Genomic DNA, 20,947 nt, shown 5'->3' with positions numbered 1-20,947 from the left:
TAGTTATGTTTTGTTCCTGTTGTTTCTGATACCATTTTGGCTGTCTTCAGTCCTTCAAACATATGAATACAATTCTAGGCAGTAACAAGAACTACTTTTGATCTCAATGCAGGTTCATTGCTTCAAAGCGTCGATTAAGTATGTATGTATGTAATACCCATAATAGCTATTAATTCATCCTTAGCCTCCACCAGTGGAAAAACTCATGCTGGCACATGCACAACTGCTCCGAGCAGATGAATAGTCAGCAAAAAAACATGACAACAAGAACAGAAACAGAATACCATGGTTTGTTGCAAATATGGAAAACCTAAAATTCATGGGAACAGTTTTTTTACAAATGGGGAAGAACATAAATGGGTTTTAGATGTCAACTAATTAATTCACCTTAGTAGAAGAGATGAGTTAGCTTGTTGAAGTTAATCATATACCTCGCAGACAAGGTTTGTTTCTCTGTTCTTGTACTTCATGGTTTTTCAAATCCAATTGTGGGGAATTGCTTTGCATAATCCTCAACATTGCGGCGGAGTTTTGCAATGTCGGATTGGAAGTGAGCAGACTACAGAGTGGCCACGAAATCTTTCAACTTTGTCCCTGGTTTTTGCAGCCACAAGTCAGTATAATGTTCAAGCAACAGAAGTTGTCGGATGAAGTACTGAGGAGCTAGAACTATATGTATTATTAACCCAAATTATAGAGCAAATATAAATGATGGTCAGACGAGTAAAAGTTAGTCCGGAAGAATAAAACTAGAGGAATAAATGCTTGCAAAAACCTTTTGTTTCAGCCTTGATTTTCACTGCCAAGTTCACAGCAGAATCAAAGTATTCTGCGACTTTAACCAAGTCCCCCTCAACAAATCCCCTGGAGGTAAGAGCGGGGGTTCCTGAAGTGTTATTGAACTTGTCAGAACAAGTTTAGTCATGTGAGCATGAAGATTACGAATTTACCCATCCTGATACCACCAGGAACCATAGCAGACACATCTCCAGGTACAGTGTTTTTGTTTGCTGCAATATGAACTGCTTCCAGCACCTTTTCAACCCTTGAGCCATCAATGCCGTGTAGAAAAGATGCTATAAAAAGCTTAGTTTCATCCTAGCCTTCATGGTATGGTTCATTTCATGAAGCCAGCATCTCTACTAGTAAAGAGAATTTCTTGTATCAAAATTCAACAGAGTAGCAAATTTAAACTTGCAGTCTGGAGATAAAGCACAAGCAGGAAGCAAGGTACGAGAACTTTAAACCAGATTTATTAATTTCTCCAAGTAGATAGAGGATAGAAAATGTCTATCTTTTACCTTGTTTTTCTGATTAACCAAAACTAGATGGTTCTCTGTTCCACCAGAAACAAGTTCGTATCCCTTTGCAGCCAAAGTCTGAAAATTTGGGAGATTTTTGCGGTTAAAACAATTGCATTTAAGAAGAGAGCATCACATGTATTTATTGTTTAGACTTCTCTAACACATCCTTAAGGATGACTCTTGGCGTACATGGTTCATTCTTTTTCATTGTATGAAAAAGAATAACTTCAGGAAACTGAAAAAAAAAATTTCTCCATAAGTAGATGGGAAAAGGGATGTTTCCATGTTTCAGAATAAGTTCTGCTACATCTTGCATATGATACCTGTGCGAACTTAGAGCAATTACTGAGAGCTTGCTCTTGATAGGCTTTATACTCTGGTGTGGTTGCCTGTTTCAGTGCAACTGCTAGACCAGTAATTGTGTGGTTGTGCGGGCCACCTTGAAGTCCCGGAAAGACAGCTTGATTGATTTTGTCTTCATAATCATACAAAACCTGCACGAAAAAATCACTAGTCTAAATTTTTGTTCCACCTCCATTTCAAAATAGCATAGAGCAAAAAATTACCTAAATATTATAAAAAGGTAAACTTTACTTTCATCTGCTAACCTCTTTCCCTTGTTTGTTAATCTCTTTCACTCCTTTTCTGAAGAAAATCATGGCTCCACGAGGCCCACGAAGTGACTTGTGAGTTGTGGTGGTTACAACATCAGCATACTCGAAAGGTGAAGGGATGACACCAGCTGCAACCAAACCACTGATGTGTGCCATGTCTGCCAACATTATTGCTTTTTGCTTGTCACAAACCTGGTTAATACATAACAAATACGACATCCAACAGGGTCAAAATATCGAACTTTGATGTATGGCAATTTGACAATCTTATCAGTATAGCTCAAGATAAATCTAGAGAAGATTACCTTTCTAATACGTGCATAATCATATAGACGTGCATAAGCACTAGCACCAGCAACAATTAATTTTGGCCTGTAAACGTTGCACTCTTCTCCAACTGCAATTAAAAACTTTGATGTCAAGAAAATCTCCTACTATGATTGAGGGGAATCTGATAAAACCAAAACTACAAAAGCATCCCACCATGATTGAGGGGAATCTGATAAAATCAAAACTACAAAAGCAGCACAACTAGACCAAAACTACACGGGACATCTTCGATTAATTAAAAGCAATACAAAAATTGATATGTGTCAGCTAGCTGGCAGAATGTGTTCCCTAACTGGGGAGGACAGATTACTTTAAACAAAAAATGAGTTGCAATCTAGGAAGATTTTATTACGTTTTGAACGAGAAGTAATGAAAGAAAAACTAAGAAGCTATCTCAATATTAAAACTGATAAAATACCTGGTCATAGTCAATATAGCCAGTGCTCTCATTCAATCTATATGGCATTGTCTCGAAAAATATAGACACAGCAGATATCTTTTTGGTGTCCGTCTATGCAACCACAAATGAAACCATGTAAGCATCAATCCGCAAGAAGAAAATAATTTACAAATAAGAAGAGCTGCTAAGAAACTGTTTAATTCAGTAATTTAAATCCACTTAAACATCATAATTTAGAGATGTGGATCCATTGGCAATAACTACAACACTCCAGCAATTGCTGAGGCATCGGTCTGATGTTCGAAGACAATAATATTTAGCAGTCTAGCATAAAACTTGATTGCAAAGTCATAGTGCAGTTAATTATTGCCAGCAAGTAAGGACAAGTCACTGCAACAAAATTAGCTATGGAATTTTGAAGTACCTGATAACCATGAGAGAGATGCCCACCATGAGGCAGATCAAGTGCCATGATTCTGTCATGAGGCTTTAATAGTGCAGTGTAAACTTGAAAATTGGCTGGAGAACCAGAAAGGGGCTGCACATTCACTGCCATGCAACAGTGCATGATAAGCATACAAAGAGTGTCAGAAATGAAAAGAAAACATGCATATACTATCTTCTTCAAGCATCCACAAGTAACTAAATCAGTAAAATTCTAGTTAGGTTATCCACCCAACAAGTAACTATTACTTTGAATTCTCTTCCCATAATCAAATTAAACGTATCCCTTACCTCCCCATTTTTCAGGATCCAACCTGAATGCCTCTAGAGCACGCTCCTGACACAACGACTCTGCCATGTCGACGTACCTAAAAGATGAAAGTTAAAACCACTCAAGCATCTGAATACAACACGAATTTACTGATTCTGGTCAAATCAAAAACCCAAAAAAGATACTCATTCCCTCCATAATATCTTGCACTCGGGTACCCTTCACTGTACTTGTTGGTCATGATAGATCCAACAGCTTGCATCACCGACACCGAAGTGAAGTTCTCCGAAGGAATGAGTTCAAGTCCCTTTAAAACATGATATAAATGTGAAGGAAATGATTTTTTTTTCCTAAATTTGCTGAAGTTGGATATAGAGTAATAGAGATACCTTCCATTGGCGAGCTTTTTCAAGTTCGATGATGTCAGCAATTTCAGGATCAACGGCTTCGAGTGGAGCATTCAGTTGCTTGGGCCACTGCATAGAAAGACGAGAACAATTTTTTTAAAGGAAGAATTCAAACACAAAAAAGGAAAAATGGATTTTCAATCTAAAATAAATAAACTGAAAGAAAAAAAAAATGGAGCTTTACAGTAACGCCAGGTTTCTCCTTATCATACACAGCTTCATTTGGCAAAGACGACTGCACCCACAAAAGACAAAACAAACAAATGATTATAAAATTTTAGAAGAAGAAACGAAAGAGAACGAAAAGAAGAAATCATGTAATAGAGGGAGGTGGCATTGCAGAGAGGACGGAAAGGCTTGTCCATGGAAGAGGAGAGTCGTCGAAGCGCCATTGCCATTGCCATTTTCTTTGCTTTTTTTTGGTGCGCTGAAGTTTGTTAGTATGGGAATAATGGGATGTTTGCTAAGGTTTTGTTTGTGGCATTGGGTGAGGGCGAGCTTTTGGTGGTTGGAAGCCAATTTTTTATCTTCGTGGGTTCCAAGTCATTTTCCTTGATTTCATCTTACTTCACATTCTCAGACCCTTTCCTCACAGCGAACATCCTCTGTACCTCTAACGAGTAACGACCACCTTTCGAACCGTTGGTGGCTCCCACTTAGTATGGACTCCTTTTTGTCTTGGCATCGACTGCTGCCTTGCATTTGAATTTTTTTTAAACTAAAATAAAATTTTGAGGTTGGTTATAAGTTGTTTTTATATTATTTTAATTTACAAAATTTTGGTTTTTTCTTTTTATAAAAGAGATTATAATACGAGAATAAAAAAAAATTATAAACGTTAAAATTTAATCTTATATATATTGAATATCATCTCCGGATTATATAAATAAATTATATTAAATTTTAAATTTATATTTTTTCTTTGTTTGCGTGATCAACAATGTTTGTTCGCATATGTTGAAGTAGTTTATATTAAATATGATAATTTTAAATATAATATGATGATATAATATAAAAATATAATAATTTAAAATTTTTATAAAATCATATATGAATTTAATAAAATAAAAAATGTTTAATATAAATGAAGAAAAGGGCAACTGAATGTAAGAAATGCGTGATGTGAAAAAATCTAAGCCGGGAAGGTCCTATCCAAAACTCTGCATTTCTTAGCCACAAAAATTAAAACCTCTTAGATATCAGCTGATAGCAACATCTCAATGCATTTTGATTTTTAAGAAACAGATTTTGCCACCAAAGCTCTGTACTTTTCCTCTAAAACTCATCTGTCATTTTTCCAAGGTTTTATAGCTTTGTTACTGGGCCGGCCGCCTGGGACCTTGGCCACAAAACACTAGCCCAAACATTTGCCTTTGAAATGGACAATTACCAAGACATTGGAGCTTAAGCTGGGTTGTAGTCGTAGGAAAAAAATACACTAACCTAAACATTTGCCTTCGAAATGGACAATAACCCAGACATTGGAGCTTAAGCTGGGTTGTAGTTGTAGGAAAAATATTTATTTTACTAAAATGAAACTTAAACCTCGAACCTTGTGATTAACAGCTATATACTCTGAGCTGTTTTAGCTTTTCAAGAAATTTTATCAAAATATTTTAAAGTCACCACAATTTCGAAAAATCGTGATGGCCTACTGGCCTTCATCGTTTGTAATGAGGTCAAAAGAGTTGGGCATATAGCCAGCTACACGGCAGTGTTTGTCCCCCAATCAAACGGGGCCTTACTCTTTATATCTGAAGCCAAGCCAGGCTGCTTAACAAGTACATAAAACACTAATTATGATGACAAGAAGGAGGTAAAAAACTTATTTGTCTGAAGAATCAAATCAACCGTTCAACCCCACATCCGCCCTGCCACGTTACTGAAGCAGAAAAACAGGCTTACAGTATACAGTAAACAGGGTCAAATCCATTATTTCGGTCCATGTGCACCCACCATCTTTGTCCAGCTCCATCCTTTCTCATCAACCTGTGAAAACTCCTTGTCTTGGGTCCAAGACATACTTCAGTTTCTCCACATGGGGTCCCTGATCCTGACCACATGAGTTTCAAGTGGTGTTCTAATGCTTTCGTAAGGTGATTTGCTGTCTTACACCGAAATGTTTTTTAAAAAAACAGCTTGCATAGTGTTCTTGAGTCCAGTCTCATTTGGTTTGTTTTCGTTCAACCATGGACTTAAAGCTCATTTCTCTTTTATTGATTCTTCCTATATATATTTTCCCTGATCAAGCCATTTCCACAATCCCGTATATGTTCAAATTAAACATTTGCAGAGCAGGTAATCCAGTGTGATTAAAGCTGCACATTACATCCTACATTGGTATAATGAATTTCATGCAATAACAGTGAACTGATAAATGATAAATGGAGGGTAGATTGGAGACATAAATAGAAAGAGAATATATATCACCTGCAACTGTAAGACAAAGCTGTGAATGGGCCAAACTGTGCTTCACCTTAAGCTTATCTTTCTGCAGTATTATTGCTTGATTCACAACGGGAATTATTGACCAAAATCAGAATGGACAGAAATTGAAAACCAAGGTCACAATACTGGTTCAGTGATGCTTCAAGAACACTCAAAGCTGTCTCCCATAATATCTATAACAGATTCAATCACCTTTTTTTTTTTTTTTTTTACTTAAAAAACTTGTAAATTTTTGTCCCGAAACTAAATTTACAACTGCTTGAAGTGACATGAAGATGAGTAGTTGAAATGATCATTACCCTACTCTTGAATTATGGAAAATGTTGAATTTTGTTCCTCATCATATTGATCAGAAAAATCAGTTTTTGTCAGTAAAGTGAGTGGAATGATGCCATTTTCCACCACCATTTCAGAACCAACCAATGCCTCAAAGCATTTTCACCTATATGTTTTGAAGACATAAATAGAGTGGGAAAGTTAAAGTTCGTAGAAAATATGTTTTGGTTTTAAATACTTTTTACACAATTTTGTAGATTTGCTTTATATATAATCATCAACTCACTGTTCAATTTAAAACAATAATTCATGTACATCCAACATGAAATATAGGTTTTTAAAATTTGGGTATCAACATAGCTTTTGTTTATTTGAATAGAATGTAATTCTGCATCCTTACCAGAATCTTTAAGCATATAAATTAAGGCGTCAAACACACTCTTTTCACAACTACCTCCATTAATCTTACTTAAGAAATAGCAAACCAAGTTGTTCAAATCAGTCAATACCGTTTGATTAAGATTCTTTAAGTGTTTTATTTCATGAAAATGAAGACATTCACAAGCATTTCTTCACAAGTTAATGTGCTTACCCATCATATATTAAAAGAAAGTCGATGTTATCATGATTAAAGCTTTGAAGTTGTTTGATGACCAATGCTTCTCAACTAACAAAGTGACAGGTTAATTGTAATTTCCTTATAACTTTTATATGTACCAAACCAAAATACTATTAATTACATGTTCAACGGACACCAACAAGGTATCAACTTTTGCCATTCTGGCTAAAAATATTTAAATTGTTTTAAAGGAAAACATTAATTCTGGAATTGCCAAGGCAAAAAAGAGATAATGCACTAATTATTGTGTCAAACGTTCGAATGCAAAATTTTACTCTTTTCACTGTTTTGTTTGCATTTGGATTCTATAGAGTATATTGTGGTCAATAATAAAGTATAAAACAAACAATATATATCCCTATCTTTCTGTTTCAAGGATGCCATTGCCATATATTCAGGAATTTAATACATATGCTTTAAGAAAGGTAATATTTGGAAATTCAAGTTTTAATATGGAAAGGAAAAGAATGCAAGAGAATTTTGACATTAGTATAACCTAGATGGAGGTTTTTTTTTTTTTGGTCTATACTATTGATTTGGGTTTGAAACAACACAATCTTATCTGTCAGTTGTGAGTGAATGAAAATATTGTTGTCTGTTGTTTTGCTGTTATTAGCTTTAATTTTTGTAATTTCCTTGCAATTATTCGCTCAAAATCAGCTGAGCAATTAGAACAATTTCAAATCCTTTGATATCTAAGTTCAAACAGATAATCTTGTATATAATTGACTGATTTTGTTCAGGTCCTGTGAGAATCCAAAGTTCATTTTCATCACATCGGATCAGTTCGGGAATTGTAGTGAAAAAAACATATATATTACACTACTTATTTGTCAGGAATCACATGATTATTGTCCTGCTATTTTTTCTAATCCAATTTAGTCAGGCTTAATGGCCCACTAAGTTGCTGCCAAAAAAAAAGGATAGATCTGGTATTCTTGATACTTATAAAAGACACAACGTCCTCTTCTCAAACATACGATCACATGAGAGACATGACATCATCTAGCTAGTAGGGCAGAGAAGAAAAACCAATGTCTGAGATGGAGAGGGATCTCGGCCGCCGGCGATCCTCTTATTTTTCCGGGTGTTATATGATGTCCCCATCATGCTTCCCTGTGCATGAAGAAATGGAGTACTCACGCATTCATTATTGCAGCAGCAGTGACAAGAGAAGGAGGAGATGGAGGAATCTGCTGAGGAGGTTGTTAAGGGATGGGAAGAATAGCATATATGGATCAAAGCCATTTTCTTTTCACTATGATGCAGTTAGCTATTCTCAGAATTTTGATGAGGGTTGTCATCATGAAGAATCTGGCCATTGCCGGCGAGTGTTTCAGGATGTTAGATGGGAAGTACATGAGTAATGCTGTGTTTATTTATGTGCTGTTTTTCGTTTTCCTGTTTGTCGTAATATATATATTAAGACCTGCAATTAAGTTTCCAAGAATCACATTTCTGCTGAATCACAGTTCTGTTGTTGTTGGTTTTTTTTTTTTTTTCCCCTTCTCTTTTTCCCCTAGAAATAATGGATCTATACTTAGGATGATGGCATATTGAATCTGTCAGGGCCGTCGGGGGTGCATTTTTCAGGTTCCAGGACTGACTGAAAACCAACAGAAGCAAGACTCTTCTTGTTCTTCTGATCTGCATAATTAAATTCTCATCTTCAGATTCTTTTCAAGGGAATGCTTTCAGCATTTCACCATTCACCAATGATTTAATTTTCATCTGGCAAACAGCCTTTCAGCCTCCGTGAAAAGACTAATTAACTGTGATTCATAACTGCTTACATTGCAGAAAATTTAGTTTCAAATGCCATCAGACACTCAGTTGCATGTAGAACTTTAGTTTTTTACAAAATAACCAAGATGGCAAGGAAAAGGAAGTATATGTTCATTTCTTTTGTTGATTGGTTTTATTTTTTCTGAAATCAAATTTGTTGAAATGGATTCTCATGACTCATTACCATATATTGGCATTGATCAAAGTTATAATATGCCTTCTCGAAAGCAAGCTTCACCTGTCAAGAAAGGTCACGGAAGGCAAATTGTGGGGTAGAGATGTGCAAGTTGGCCGGCAATGTTGTAGACTTGAAACTATAAATGATCCGTATGTTTGTCTGAGATTGATCAGAGAGTGTTTTTGTGATCAACATTCAACACAGTTGATACACATATAGCCAAGAAAATTTTCATTTAATTTATTTCACCGTTCAAATAAAGATTTATATTTAATGCATTGATATAAATTTTATATATTAACAGTAAATTAAATAATATTATTTTATTAATAAAATAAATCAAATAATATTATTTTATTAATAATTATATTTTTTAAATTAAATTTTTATATATTTATTTTTAATAAAATAATATTATTTAATTTATTGACAATAAATAAAATCTATATCTATACCGTAGGTTAATCAAATATAAATTTTTCAAATAATGTCTCAGGTACGTCCCAAGCGTTGTGCTGCCTATCCGGTTCGGTGGTTCGTCTCGACCATTACCGGCCTTTGGATAAAGTTTTTTAAGTCTGAATCCGGTCTAATTCGGATATAATTAATATTTTTAATAATTTTTTAAAAACCTCTCTGCTTTGGTACCGCATTTAATAGGAATAAAAATAGTTGACTTTTGACCCAATTGTTAGCCTAGCATATTTGGGTTTTTTTGGGCCTAGATCAAATTTGGTTTCATATCAATTTTGGGTTTGGGTCCGGCCCATTGCAGGGATTACGTGGAGTCTAAACAAAAAGGGACCACATTCCCTCCATTATTTAAATCTGTGAACCCCAGATATTTTGAGTTGCTCGTTACTTTTTTCAAAAACCAACTCTTACCTCAGATATTTTCCCTGTGAGCTTCTTCTCTACTGGTAAGATCCGATCCTTTCTTACAATCTTCTTTCTTTTCCAAATCCCAAAATTTGTTCCTCTGTTAATTCAAAACCCTTACTCTTTTCCAAGCATTTTTTCCTTTCTTTTTTTCTGAAAAAAATGGTGATATATATTCATTTCTGTTACCATCATTTCGGTTGGGGAGGAACCTAAAGAGTTCCCTTCTGGTGGTTACAATTTCAATAGAGAATATTATAAAGATTAAAAGGGTGTTTTTTATTTCTTCCCATTATTTGGGATTTCATATCTTTAAATCCCAATGTGGTTTCATGTCTGAGCTAATTTGGAAAAGCCTAGACGGTTCGTGTATTTGTATGATGTAAAATACTAAAATTCTTTCATTCCTATTGTATTTTATACTAAAATGGTGTGTCAATACGAAAACAGAAAATATATTTTTTTTGTTTTGTTGATGTTAAAATTTTAAATCTGTCACCTTGGTGTTCTTTTTTCCTATCGTATTCGTGTCATGTTAAGATTGGCAGGTCTAGAAAAGCCTGCTTAATTCTAATATAAAACGTTTATTTCAACACTTTAGCGGACTAGTTACCCTTTAGTACAAATGGAATAGTTGTAGTTTGGTACTTGTTATCATTTGAAAGAGCATTCAGGTTTTAAGTATGGTGCCATGTCCTTTTTCTATTTCCCAGCGAGGCCTAGATTGATGTAGCCACTGTTCATTTTATATATCCTCTTGGTTGCAGCAGTATTCGGATATGAAGGTTTATCTAACAATTAGTAAATTGAAATTCGTTAAAATCGTATTTGTGCTGAAGTTGCATAATGGACTCCCTGCAAGAAGTTTGATGCCGGTAGCTTGTCCATCCACATTCAGACAAACTTTTATGTCAACCAGTCCTAGATGATAGCATTGCATTTCAACATTTTTTAATTTCTGGAAGATAGGTACAAGCAGTGATGTAGAAGATAAGACAATACTAGTGTTGATGGTTCTCTAATTCAGATAAGTAGAGCTACATTTGGAAGCTGCAAGTGTGAGAAGTGATTTTTTTTTTTTTTTCCAAATCAAAGCTTTATAAGGATGACATAAAGCTTTGGCTGTGAGGAAGAGCCTGCCAATTTGTAATTAAACGGACTTAGTGACATGAAGTGTAAGGAAGAAAAAGTTTGAGATTTTAATGTTTGAGCCTCTTCATTGATACCTATTGTTCTGAAAGATGAAGCCATGTCTTTGCCTTGGGGGATCAAGCAGACTATTTTGAAATAGAAGTACAAGTCAGAAACTATCATGCTAAAGGTGGAAGACATGAAGCAATAACTTCCCCTCCCTTCTTTATTCAGCCTAGGGGCAACCTGACACGATATATTTTTTATCCCTCCCCCATCTTTTCCAAAATAATTTTTCATTCCAGTTTGTAGAAACATCTCAAAGCAAGGGCCTTTAATGTTATTTCATCTCTAATGCTCGTTAATCATTTGGATTTAGCTAATTGAATGGACAAATTATATACAAGAAGAGCCGGATCTCATTGACAACGGTTAAAATCTTTTTGTTGAAGGAGATACTTTTGGCAATGGTTAAAATCTTTTTGATGAAGGGGATACCTTTGTGCAAACAATGTTTTATTTAATATTTTGGTTTGCACTTGCATGAATTCCTGGTTCACCGATAACCTGTAGTGATTTTATTGTACTGCCACAAACAATGTCAGATTGGTCATTTACTGATTGTTCTTTTTGTAGATCATCTCTCCAGGGATAATATTCCTTAAGACTTGGGGTTTACTGAGGGTGAAGTAACGGTTGTCTGAATCCTCACTGCATTCTTGCATTCTTTCTTGTGCTTCTGCAGTTTCATAGAATATAATTGGATCAATGGTGACAGGGAAATATTTCTATTCAAAGTAGAAACCATTTTTACCTTTATTCCTTATCTCTATTTGGAGTGTTATAAGTTTGTGTCTCAGGTTGCCTTAGTTGAAGATGAACAGGGACATGTGAACCCTCTCCAGAGTCAAAACCATATGAATTCAAGGCATTTCCTCCTGATGTATTTACATCCCTTGTTCCATAAACCTGAGGCATGAACCATAATCCATTAACTGAGTGGAGTTTCTAATTTGATGTTATGGAATTATAGAGAATGTTATTCTTTTAACTAATTTTCTTGTATTTTTCTGAAGTTTGTATCCATCAATAAGACGGGATACCTTGTATAATTCCGTGTTTTCTTTGCGAATAAGATTTACCTTCTTGTACAGCTCCACATTCTCCTGATGAATGAGGTTCCCCTGAATAAAGTGCAAGAACTATGTAAGTATAACAATTGAAGTGATTCTATATACAAAAATGTAACCAAAACACAGCTAGTGTAATTTTTGAAAGACCCTTCGGCTTAATTCTTGTATTTCTTCAGTTAATATCCATTCCTGCAAAAGTTAAAAATTAAGCACATCAAATTTCAGGCATCTGTTTCAAATTGACTGCCAGGAGATTATGCATAAAAATTGTATAAATACTGGAGATTTCTGACTTTTTTCATGCGAACACCTCTCAAACTCATCTCCAGTTGGTTCTCTAGATTCTGCAGGTCTTCAACACTCAAACCATAAAGCTGTTCGCCCATGAGTTGCCTGCTTTGTCAGATTATTTAGAGTTGGTCAATCACCAGGTCTTTCTTATGTTGTGTCACATCCTATATACATTTACATGCACATGCAATGTGGACACATACACACACAATACGCACACGCACACATTGTATGTATTTGTGTGTCTGAATGTAATGTATTTATCATATTTACATCTTTGTTAGATCTGTAATGCGGTTTCTTCTCATAACAATTTCTTGAACTTCAGTGCAAGGTGATGTATGCAGTGCGTGTTTATCTGGTGAAATTTTTGCATATCTATTTCTACTTTCATTGTTGATTGGTGATTTATTTCTTTATCTATTCTGAGTCCAAGTCTTTGACCAACATTCCAACTGATTCTGAGACGGATAAAGGGACCTGGACAGTAATTTTTTACCCCTTTGTTTGCTGTCTGAAACTAGCCATATGGTTATGCGATCCAGTTGTCTGAAATGTTTGAACTTGTTGAGTTCCAAAATGACTGGAGTGTCTGAAATTCAGGTCTAGGTCGGTACATGATTAACCAACATTATCATGCTATTTCCTTATCAGAAATCCAGGGAGTCAGAAAGCCCATACAAGTGAAGATTGGTCTGCAATTCTGGTCACCTCACAGTTCTCTTGGGGTATTTCAAAGCACAGTGAAGTTTGTGGATATATTTTGATGAATTGTTTTCTATTTCCATCTTTCTTCTTGCTTAAAGAGGAGCTGGGTCATACTTAGCAATTTAATCATCCACAGCCTTTACTCTGCTGTTCCATTAATCTTATCTTTATGCCATACTCAAGGAGAAATGATTGAGTAAAAATTCTTATGTTCAGGAAGCAGCTTCTCAGAGATACTTGGCGGGTCAATTTCTGGGAAGTGACAATATGGATTTATGGCATAGGTTGCGAGGTCTTCAAGGACATAAAAAAAGTTTGGGTTGGAGGGGGAATTGGTTTTTTATAGAGTGTAGCTTTGCTACCATGATTTATTACAAGTTAGGATGGCCGTGGTTTTCCAACATGGTATGATTCCATTCCATAGATGTGGCACATGCATATGGGGAGTTATATTTCCTGTTTTATCTTTGTCAGACCAGATCATGGGGCCCTTTTTAATCTCTGAAGATATGAGAAGGTGTTATTTAGGTGAAACGGAGATGCACTGAAGTCAAACTGTTTAAGGTGCTTAGAGTTACATATATTTCCCAAGCTTAGGTGAATGGAAGGACTGAAATGAGTTAAATGTTGTGAGGATATCTGACACATAAAATTTATTAGTTGTAAGTGAACCAAAACCAAAATGTGTGCTAAACATTCACCAGATACCTCTTGCAGTGTAGTTGCAGGGTTGTTTCTTACTTGGCTGTTTCTATTTTCTTCTTTGCCTCTTACATTTCATGTATACTGAATTATTAACTACCTGTGTTTTGCTAACTCATTTCTACATTTCAAGCATTGGCAATTGAATGTATTGTTTGTTCTTTTTCCCAAAGATATTTTTTCTTGCATATTTTCTTCATCATTTCTAGAATGTTAATTGGTATTTTCTATTATTTGCAATAATATTTTTTCTTTATACTATTTGTCTATTTGTCTTATATCTGAAAAACTAAAATAATCTTTTTATGGCATTTGAAAAGATAACAGAACTGACTTATATTTCTAAGTTTTTTATTTTAAAATTTTGTTTCAGGATAAGAAACATCTTTCAGAAGAAATAATATGGAATTTTAAGCTCAAAGAGAAGGATGTACCGATGGTTTTCCTGTAACTTCTGTAGTTGCTGTCTCAAGATTGCAGCCTCTTTTTGCCAGAACTGTCAAGTAAACAGTAAATATTAGTTTATTTAGAACATAAGAAAATTTGTAATCTTAATTCCCATGGAAAGAAAGCAATGTGCATTTTAATAACATGATGTGAAAATGATGATATGACAGTAATAAGATAGTTTCCTTAGCTTTTAAAGAGGCTTCATCATTGTGCAATGAAACAATCCAAATTGAAATAGCTTAATACAAAAGCCAATCTATTGTATGTCTTTTCTAGTTTTTTTATTTTTATTTTTGGGTTAATGAAAGGATTAAAGGTTATTCATAATCTGCTGCTATCTTCTAATAAATTGATTATGGCCTCGTGAGTTAGTAACAGAAATCTTGCTTCTTTTTGTAATCTTGTTGAAGTTCCAGAAGTGATCTCTAACATACAGCTCATTTGCATGCTGTATTGCTTTACATGTTCTTGGCATTCTGTTCTGTTCATTTACTTGAGTGCACCTTTTGTGATTTTAGTTATTTGTAATGAGATCAAACTATTAAAATATATGAAATCAGTTAGTACATACCAGAATAAATTACCTTGTTGCCACAATTAGAGGTTTATGTTAGCGGGGTACAACTTGATTGTTGCTCTCTGTTATTCAAACAATATTTGTCAAAGAGACTGCTAATGAACTGTTATGGTTTGCCTTCTGTTGGGTATTTTTGATACAACAGCCTATATTTGCCATGAATTTTCATGTTGACTTTCTTGGAGCTCATGTAAACAATTTTTGGTGTACCTGGGCTTTCTAAAGGGTCATTTTCCTTAAAATTTGAACTTATTTAAACCAATATCCTTTTTCTTTACTTTAAAGATTGCCTTAGTGATGGATTGTTAATCTCATAGCAGTATCCTCATTGACTAACTTTTCTGGTTTTTTGCAGGTCCAGGGAATTCATCAACAATTAGATCAGCTGTTCAATACTTTATAACCAGTTGAAAGATGTATTTTTACATTGGAAAGGTGACTTTTCAAACCTGGGATTCTTTCATTTGCTGCAGTGTTTGCTTTTTTTAAGGTTAGACTGCCAACAAACAAAGATTATATAACATACATGTTCTTTCAGAAAATAATTGCTCTAGTTTCATCTTATGATAACACATAAAACACCAAATTCAGCATTCTTTTCATTTTTTTCCCTCCATGCCATGTATGCAGAGAACAATTTTAGCATAGCAATCCTCATAAATATGGTAAAAGTGGTGGAGAACTTTACCTTGACTTCTGATGATGAATTCAACAATTGTTGGTGTTCCTCTTTCAAGCTGTTATATCGTTCAATAACTGATTTCATGCTGGTGTAGAAGTAAATAGAATAATCAAGGGCTTGCAGTACAATTGCATCTGCTTAATTTGAAACTTCATGTCTATCCTTTCATTTGGTTGCAATGGTTACATTGTTGAAAGAGACCTCCAGAAATTATCAGAAGAGATCTCTCTTAGGCTTTGTTTGGTTTCTGCGTTTTGTTATTTGTCTTTTATTTTTTTAATTTTTGAAATATAAAGAAAGAGCAAAAAGCCAAATTAAATTTGGCTGCAAATGGGAATTACTCACAAAAACATGGCAAAAATATATAGTTTCATTTCATTTAAATCATATTTATGGGTAAATTATCTTTTGGTCAATTAATTTTTAAAATTTTTTGTTCTATCAATCCAATTTTGAAAACTTAGAATTTAGTCACAAACTTCTATTGTTTTGGTCATTGAGTTGTTAAAAGATAACGAATTTCCGTACTTAACATTAACTCCGTATCACCATTGCATATCCACAGCAGCTACTCAGCTACATGATTGTGTCCACATGGTAATAAAAATTTAAATAAATAAATAAATTTTAAAAAATAAATTTTCTTATTACCATGTGATAAAGCACCTAACGTTAATAAATCGTCAGATCAAAGTACAGTGATGTGGAATGTCATTTGAAGGGGCTCATTATTTTTTAATGGTTAAGTGATTAAAATAATAATACTTATAAATATTGATACGTAAAATGTTATTTTTCAAAATTCAATGATCAAAATAAAAAGATCTAAAAAAGTTAGGTGATCAAAAAGATAATTTCCTCTATGTATAAACATGGAGTAGCTTAAAACTTGGTACTACTAGTTGTAAGAATAACACCCATGTCATTGCATATAAAACTTAAGTTATTTGCTATCATACATTCATCTAATTACATGAAAAGAAATTAAAAAATAAATTTAAAATTTAATTTAATTAATTTATACACTTACTTTTTAATAAATTTGACGTTTAAATTTTAATATTTATAATTACTTTCTTTATTCCAAAGTTGAGGGCTATTTTGTTAAAAAAAAAAAAAAAAGAGGAGTACTATATATGTGCTTGGTGGCTATCTAAAAAACATTCTAGCATGATGCTTGATTCTTTTATTACTTTTTCTATATGATTTTTCCATTTTGAGATCGTTTGAGGTGACCTAAATGAAACTTATACTAAAGCTAGCCGTATAATTTTGACTTCAATGCCAACATGCATGGGAATTGGTGTATCAAATATCAAATCAACAACATAAATAATGTCATCGGTCTAGCAATAAAATCATGAAAAGCACTTTACTATGATTTCTTATAAGCAAAAGCAGAGAAATTAGTCAAAAAGATGATACAATCACGTTCTTAACATAAGAATCAACAGCAGCAAAGGTACAAAAAAGAACTGGCGTGGGAATTTCCTTTGATTTGAAATGAAAAAAGGGTACTGAAAATGTGGCATATATAATATTAAAAGATTTAGTCTAAGTTTTTATTTGATTTTTTCGTTAAATATTATTAATTTATTGATTTAAATTTTTTATTAATATTTTTATTGAATAATTTTCAATAAAAATTTTTACAAAATTTACCTTATCTAATGTATATATGTTCTTAATTTTTTTGATAATGGTCCATTTTCACCATTTTATTGTCAGCTATTCAGTGTTGATCATGCTACTTCTGCCATTCCTATGGTCCTTGGAGCACACCAAAATTGAATCCAGTTCCTTCTAATAGTGCATTCTTCATAGAAAAGCACTTATTATATTCCTTTTTTTTTTTTTTTTCTGGATGGATGATAAAAAGCACTTATTAATGTTAACCTTTGCTGTTCTCTCTTTTGTTAATTAGTCTCTATTATTGCTGAAACGATCCTAATCAAATCATTCATCTGATAACCCCATTTATCTCGCCTGCTGATCCTTCTTAATCAATATCCTGTCCTTATTTTTTTCCAATTTTCAATCATGGTTTGTAAATAGAGTTTGGAATTCATGTGCAACCAAAAACTTGCAATTCCCTAGATTCTTCCTTCTTTTGCTAAACCCTCCGAGAAGAAAACTGTAACAAAGCTTATCCATTAATAAGCATCTTATGAACTTGTGACAGGCTATTCTTTTAAAATCATATTATTGGGGGCTAATTCTAGCAAAAGAGAGTAATGAGATTGACCATGAATAAGCAAATAAGCTCCACTGTCCTGCCTCCAGTTTTTTTTTTTTTTTTTTTTCACAAAGGAGACCGAAATTTAGGGAAATTGAGAAAGGAAAATTTATATTTATAAATGTTAGAAATCGAATCTCAGCTTGCAAAATTCACCTCCTATAAAAGATCGGTGAACATCCATGTTAAACCATTAGGAAAACTAAATCTTTTTCCCTCTCCCATGATATATTATGCAAAAAACGAGTTAATTCTAACTATATATATATATATATACATATATATATATTTATATATGTATGTATGTATAGTCAGGTTGGAACTTCAAACCCTCCGTTCAAAATTTCATGACAGTTGGAGCGCTTGCAAAATTGTACCTTTTCAATCCTAATCTCTTGGTCATCCCTACGGACTGCGTTCTAAGACTTTTGCTATGCTTGAATAATATCAGCTTTCACTACAATTTATTTGAGTGATGCCGGTTCATGATCATTTTTCTAAATTAAGGTGCATATATATACGTAAGCTTTCTTAATATAGTAGCTTTATTTTTTACGGCAGAGGCATGCACGAAGACAATCCTTGCCTTTATTAGTTGGATACCATGCAATATCTTGCACGGTAAACCTCCACTGGCCAACGTTATTAATTGATGTCGGTGATGAACCAAATGAGGAATGTTTAACACATATAAATACTAACATAGAGTTGCAAGATAATTACTTGCTTACTAAATATATATTCATAGCACAAACCATTATCAAAATATATATATATGCTTGAAATGTAGAAGATTTTGTGATTTGCATAAGTTAAAAAGCATAAATTAGGCATAAGATATAAAGAAATTAGAAAAAAAGCATATGAAACTATGATAACGCGAGTAATTCTATTAGTTTCAGTGTTTATGGTTTAAATTTTGACAATCTCAGATATAAAAAAAACCTCTCAATGTTCAAAGTTAGATTTTCCTTTCATCCATGACTTTTGGAATGTGAAATTATTTTTTTAAAAAATCTATAATGAAATGATATCAAATTACCTGGTGCTTGCAAATTCATAGAGCTTTCCAGTGCTGGAGAAGATGACAAGACCAACTTCTGCATCACATAGTATTGCGAGCTCTTTCGCCTTCTTGATCAAACCCTTTCTTCTCTTTGAAAAGGTTACTTGCCTACTCGTAGAATTATCGATCCTTCGAATTACAATCTTCCCTCTCCCCATCCTTTTCTTCTAGCTAGGGTTTCTACACAGTGCACAAAGAAAAAATTAAATGGATGAGAGTCCAAGGCCAGTCTTAGTGAATAAAAACTAAAGATTCTCTCAGCTTATTCAGAAGAATACAAGGAAAGCTGCTTACAGGGCTAAGCCAATTGGAAATAGTCAGCTAGTGGTTAAGGTGGTCAACATAAGCTTTATAAGTGCAAAGTGGCTTTTATGGTGAAGGTAGAACTGCATATTGAGCAAATTAATGGAGTTGGTTTTTGAGGTTTAAATTAATAACTATGAATAGTTCTGGTTTGGACTCAGAATTTGTTGGATGCCACGTTTTAAGCATAGTTTTATGAATAAATTAAATTAAATTTTGAATTTTTTTTAGATATTTTTGTATACATGAAAGTGGTATATTGGATAATAAATTCTAAAACAAATGAAACAAAAAACCTCTTGAAAAGTTTTTTAAACTATTTTTTTAAACATCTAAACAAGGCCACGATAGAAAAAGTTGAATCAAAAGCAAAAGAGGAAAAGAAATTAACAACTATATACTTAATTTCAAGCCTAAGTTAAAAAATTTTAATAGAAAAAGGTAACATTAGTTTAAACCTATTAATATTTATTTTTAAAGATTTGATTATTTTTAATTTTATACATTAATAAAATATTAACGTATAATTAATTAATCATATATAATGCTTATGACTTAGGTATTTTCTTTTCAATTGTTATATATAGCATTAACGACTACAAAACTTGGGATTATCTCCACGTGTCAGACAGAGCGTTGGAGTTGGAGAGGGGTTCATTCCTTGTTAAGTTTCCAAATAAGGAAAAGATAGAGAAACAAATTTCTTCCATCCAAATGTAAAAGGCCTTACATATTTTTTTTCTATTGGTTGCAGCAAGCTTTCCGGGTTGGTTGGTACTATTTCATTTCAATGTTGGTCTCTAAAACTACCAAACAAAACCTTACCAAATTTAATTAGAAACTTGAACCTAACATTTTTAAGTGTACAAAGTTGCACATGCTTTTTTTTTTTTAATGGGGTTTTAGAGTTGTTCTGTCTGTAAAAATAATTATCTTTTCTTCTCATTGATATCGAATTTAATGTTTCTTTCAAAAATTCACATCCAAATAAAGAAAATTATAGGGTTTTTTTTTTATGTTCTTTTTAAATGATGAAATTGTTTGACTTCACATATAAGTATTTTGTAACCTAAAGAATCCCTACCTTAGTTTAATTACACGATCATATGATATAAGTAATCTTAAAACACTAAAGATGGCAAAAAAAAAAAAATTATTCTTTTTTATATGAAAAAAATTCTATTTTGGTCATCGATGCAATTTATTTGAAATTCTTGTCTTGGTGTGCGATGAGATTAATTTTAATTTTTTTATTTATAAGTGTTATATTTTATATAAAAGAAAAAAAAATTATACACAAAACAAGTCTATGGCTAAAGCTTCTTTTTTTTTTTTTATGTAAATACTACTCCATTTTATTTTATCAAGGTCTTTGTCGAACGTTTGTCTTCTCAATAGACAGAGATTGATTATGCTTAATTTAATATAGTTTACTTATGTGGACAAATCTCCTGGACGATTTAGTTGTCTCTTCTAAGTTTTAACCCGAGTAAAGCTAATGATTTATAGATATCGAACAAAGATTATAAATGAACTCGAAATTTAATTAATATAATTATTTTTAAAAAATAAAATTTAATAAATTTAAAATTTAAATCTCAATATTTATTATATTTTTTTTAATCTTAAACTTCGGGTTTTTTCTTTTGTAAAAGTAAAAACAAAGATTGCAAACAATAAGCATTTACTGATATACTTGCCAAATTTAGAGTG

General features: G+C 33.1%; 2 protein-coding genes, 1 long non-coding RNA gene and 1 pseudogene across 6 annotated transcripts; 2 read left to right on the top strand and 2 right to left on the bottom strand.

The window, feature by feature from the left end:
* Positions 1–180: 180 nt before the first annotated feature.
* Positions 181–4,265, bottom strand: LOC111293231 (serine hydroxymethyltransferase, mitochondrial-like; annotated as a pseudogene). Its single transcript, XR_016345458.1, has 16 exons — positions 4,086–4,265; positions 3,955–4,006; positions 3,753–3,839; positions 3,549–3,670; positions 3,384–3,460; positions 3,073–3,197; positions 2,667–2,759; positions 2,224–2,315; positions 1,913–2,110; positions 1,628–1,798; positions 1,302–1,379; positions 951–1,086; positions 776–886; positions 432–594; positions 285–310; positions 181–223 (listed from the first exon to the last, which is right to left on the bottom strand). The product of XR_016345458.1 is annotated as a serine hydroxymethyltransferase, mitochondrial-like (transcript).
* Positions 4,266–8,052: 3,787 nt separating this feature from the next.
* Positions 8,053–9,196, top strand: LOC111293198 (uncharacterized). The gene has a single exon (XM_022885975.2). It carries the CDS (start codon positions 8,148–8,150, stop codon positions 8,478–8,480), a length of 333 nt encoding a protein of 110 aa, XP_022741710.2. The 5' UTR covers positions 8,053–8,147; the 3' UTR covers positions 8,481–9,196.
* Positions 9,197–9,879: 683 nt separating this feature from the next.
* LOC149516359 (uncharacterized) lies at positions 9,880–15,974 on the top strand. Of its 2 annotated transcripts, none has more exons than XR_016345570.1 (4): positions 9,880–9,996; positions 14,294–14,423; positions 15,303–15,437; positions 15,578–15,974. It is a non-coding gene; the product is annotated as an uncharacterized LOC149516359 (long non-coding RNA). The 2 variants fall into 2 exon arrangements; XR_016345569.1 differs by having other exon boundaries at positions 11,723–14,423.
* On the bottom strand, positions 10,035–19,166 carry LOC111292992 (MADS-box transcription factor 23-like). 2 transcript variants are annotated; one of them, XM_089766462.1, is made up of 8 exons: positions 18,908–19,166; positions 15,636–15,714; positions 14,355–14,416; positions 12,513–12,612; positions 12,367–12,408; positions 12,229–12,270; positions 11,901–12,055; positions 10,035–11,825 (listed from the first exon to the last, which is right to left on the bottom strand). In XM_089766462.1, the coding sequence occupies exons 1-7, from the start codon at positions 19,087–19,089 to the stop codon at positions 11,903–11,905; spliced, it is 660 nt and encodes a 219-aa protein (XP_089622588.1). In that variant the 5' UTR covers positions 19,090–19,166; the 3' UTR covers positions 10,035–11,825; positions 11,901–11,902. The 2 variants fall into 2 exon arrangements, with proteins under 2 accessions (XP_089622588.1, XP_089622587.1); XM_089766461.1 differs by having other exon boundaries at positions 12,190–12,270; positions 18,908–19,164.
* Positions 19,167–20,947: the final 1,781 nt, after the last annotated feature.

The sequence above is a fragment of the Durio zibethinus genome, chromosome 10, assembly GCF_047325235.1.
Source record: "Durio zibethinus cultivar Kanyao isolate XHJ-2024 chromosome 10, ASM4732523v1, whole genome shotgun sequence".
Taxonomy (NCBI): Eukaryota; Viridiplantae; Streptophyta; class Magnoliopsida; order Malvales; family Malvaceae; genus Durio; species Durio zibethinus.
The sequence above is the reverse complement of the archived record's forward strand: the minus strand, read 5'-3'. Positions and strand labels throughout refer to the sequence as shown.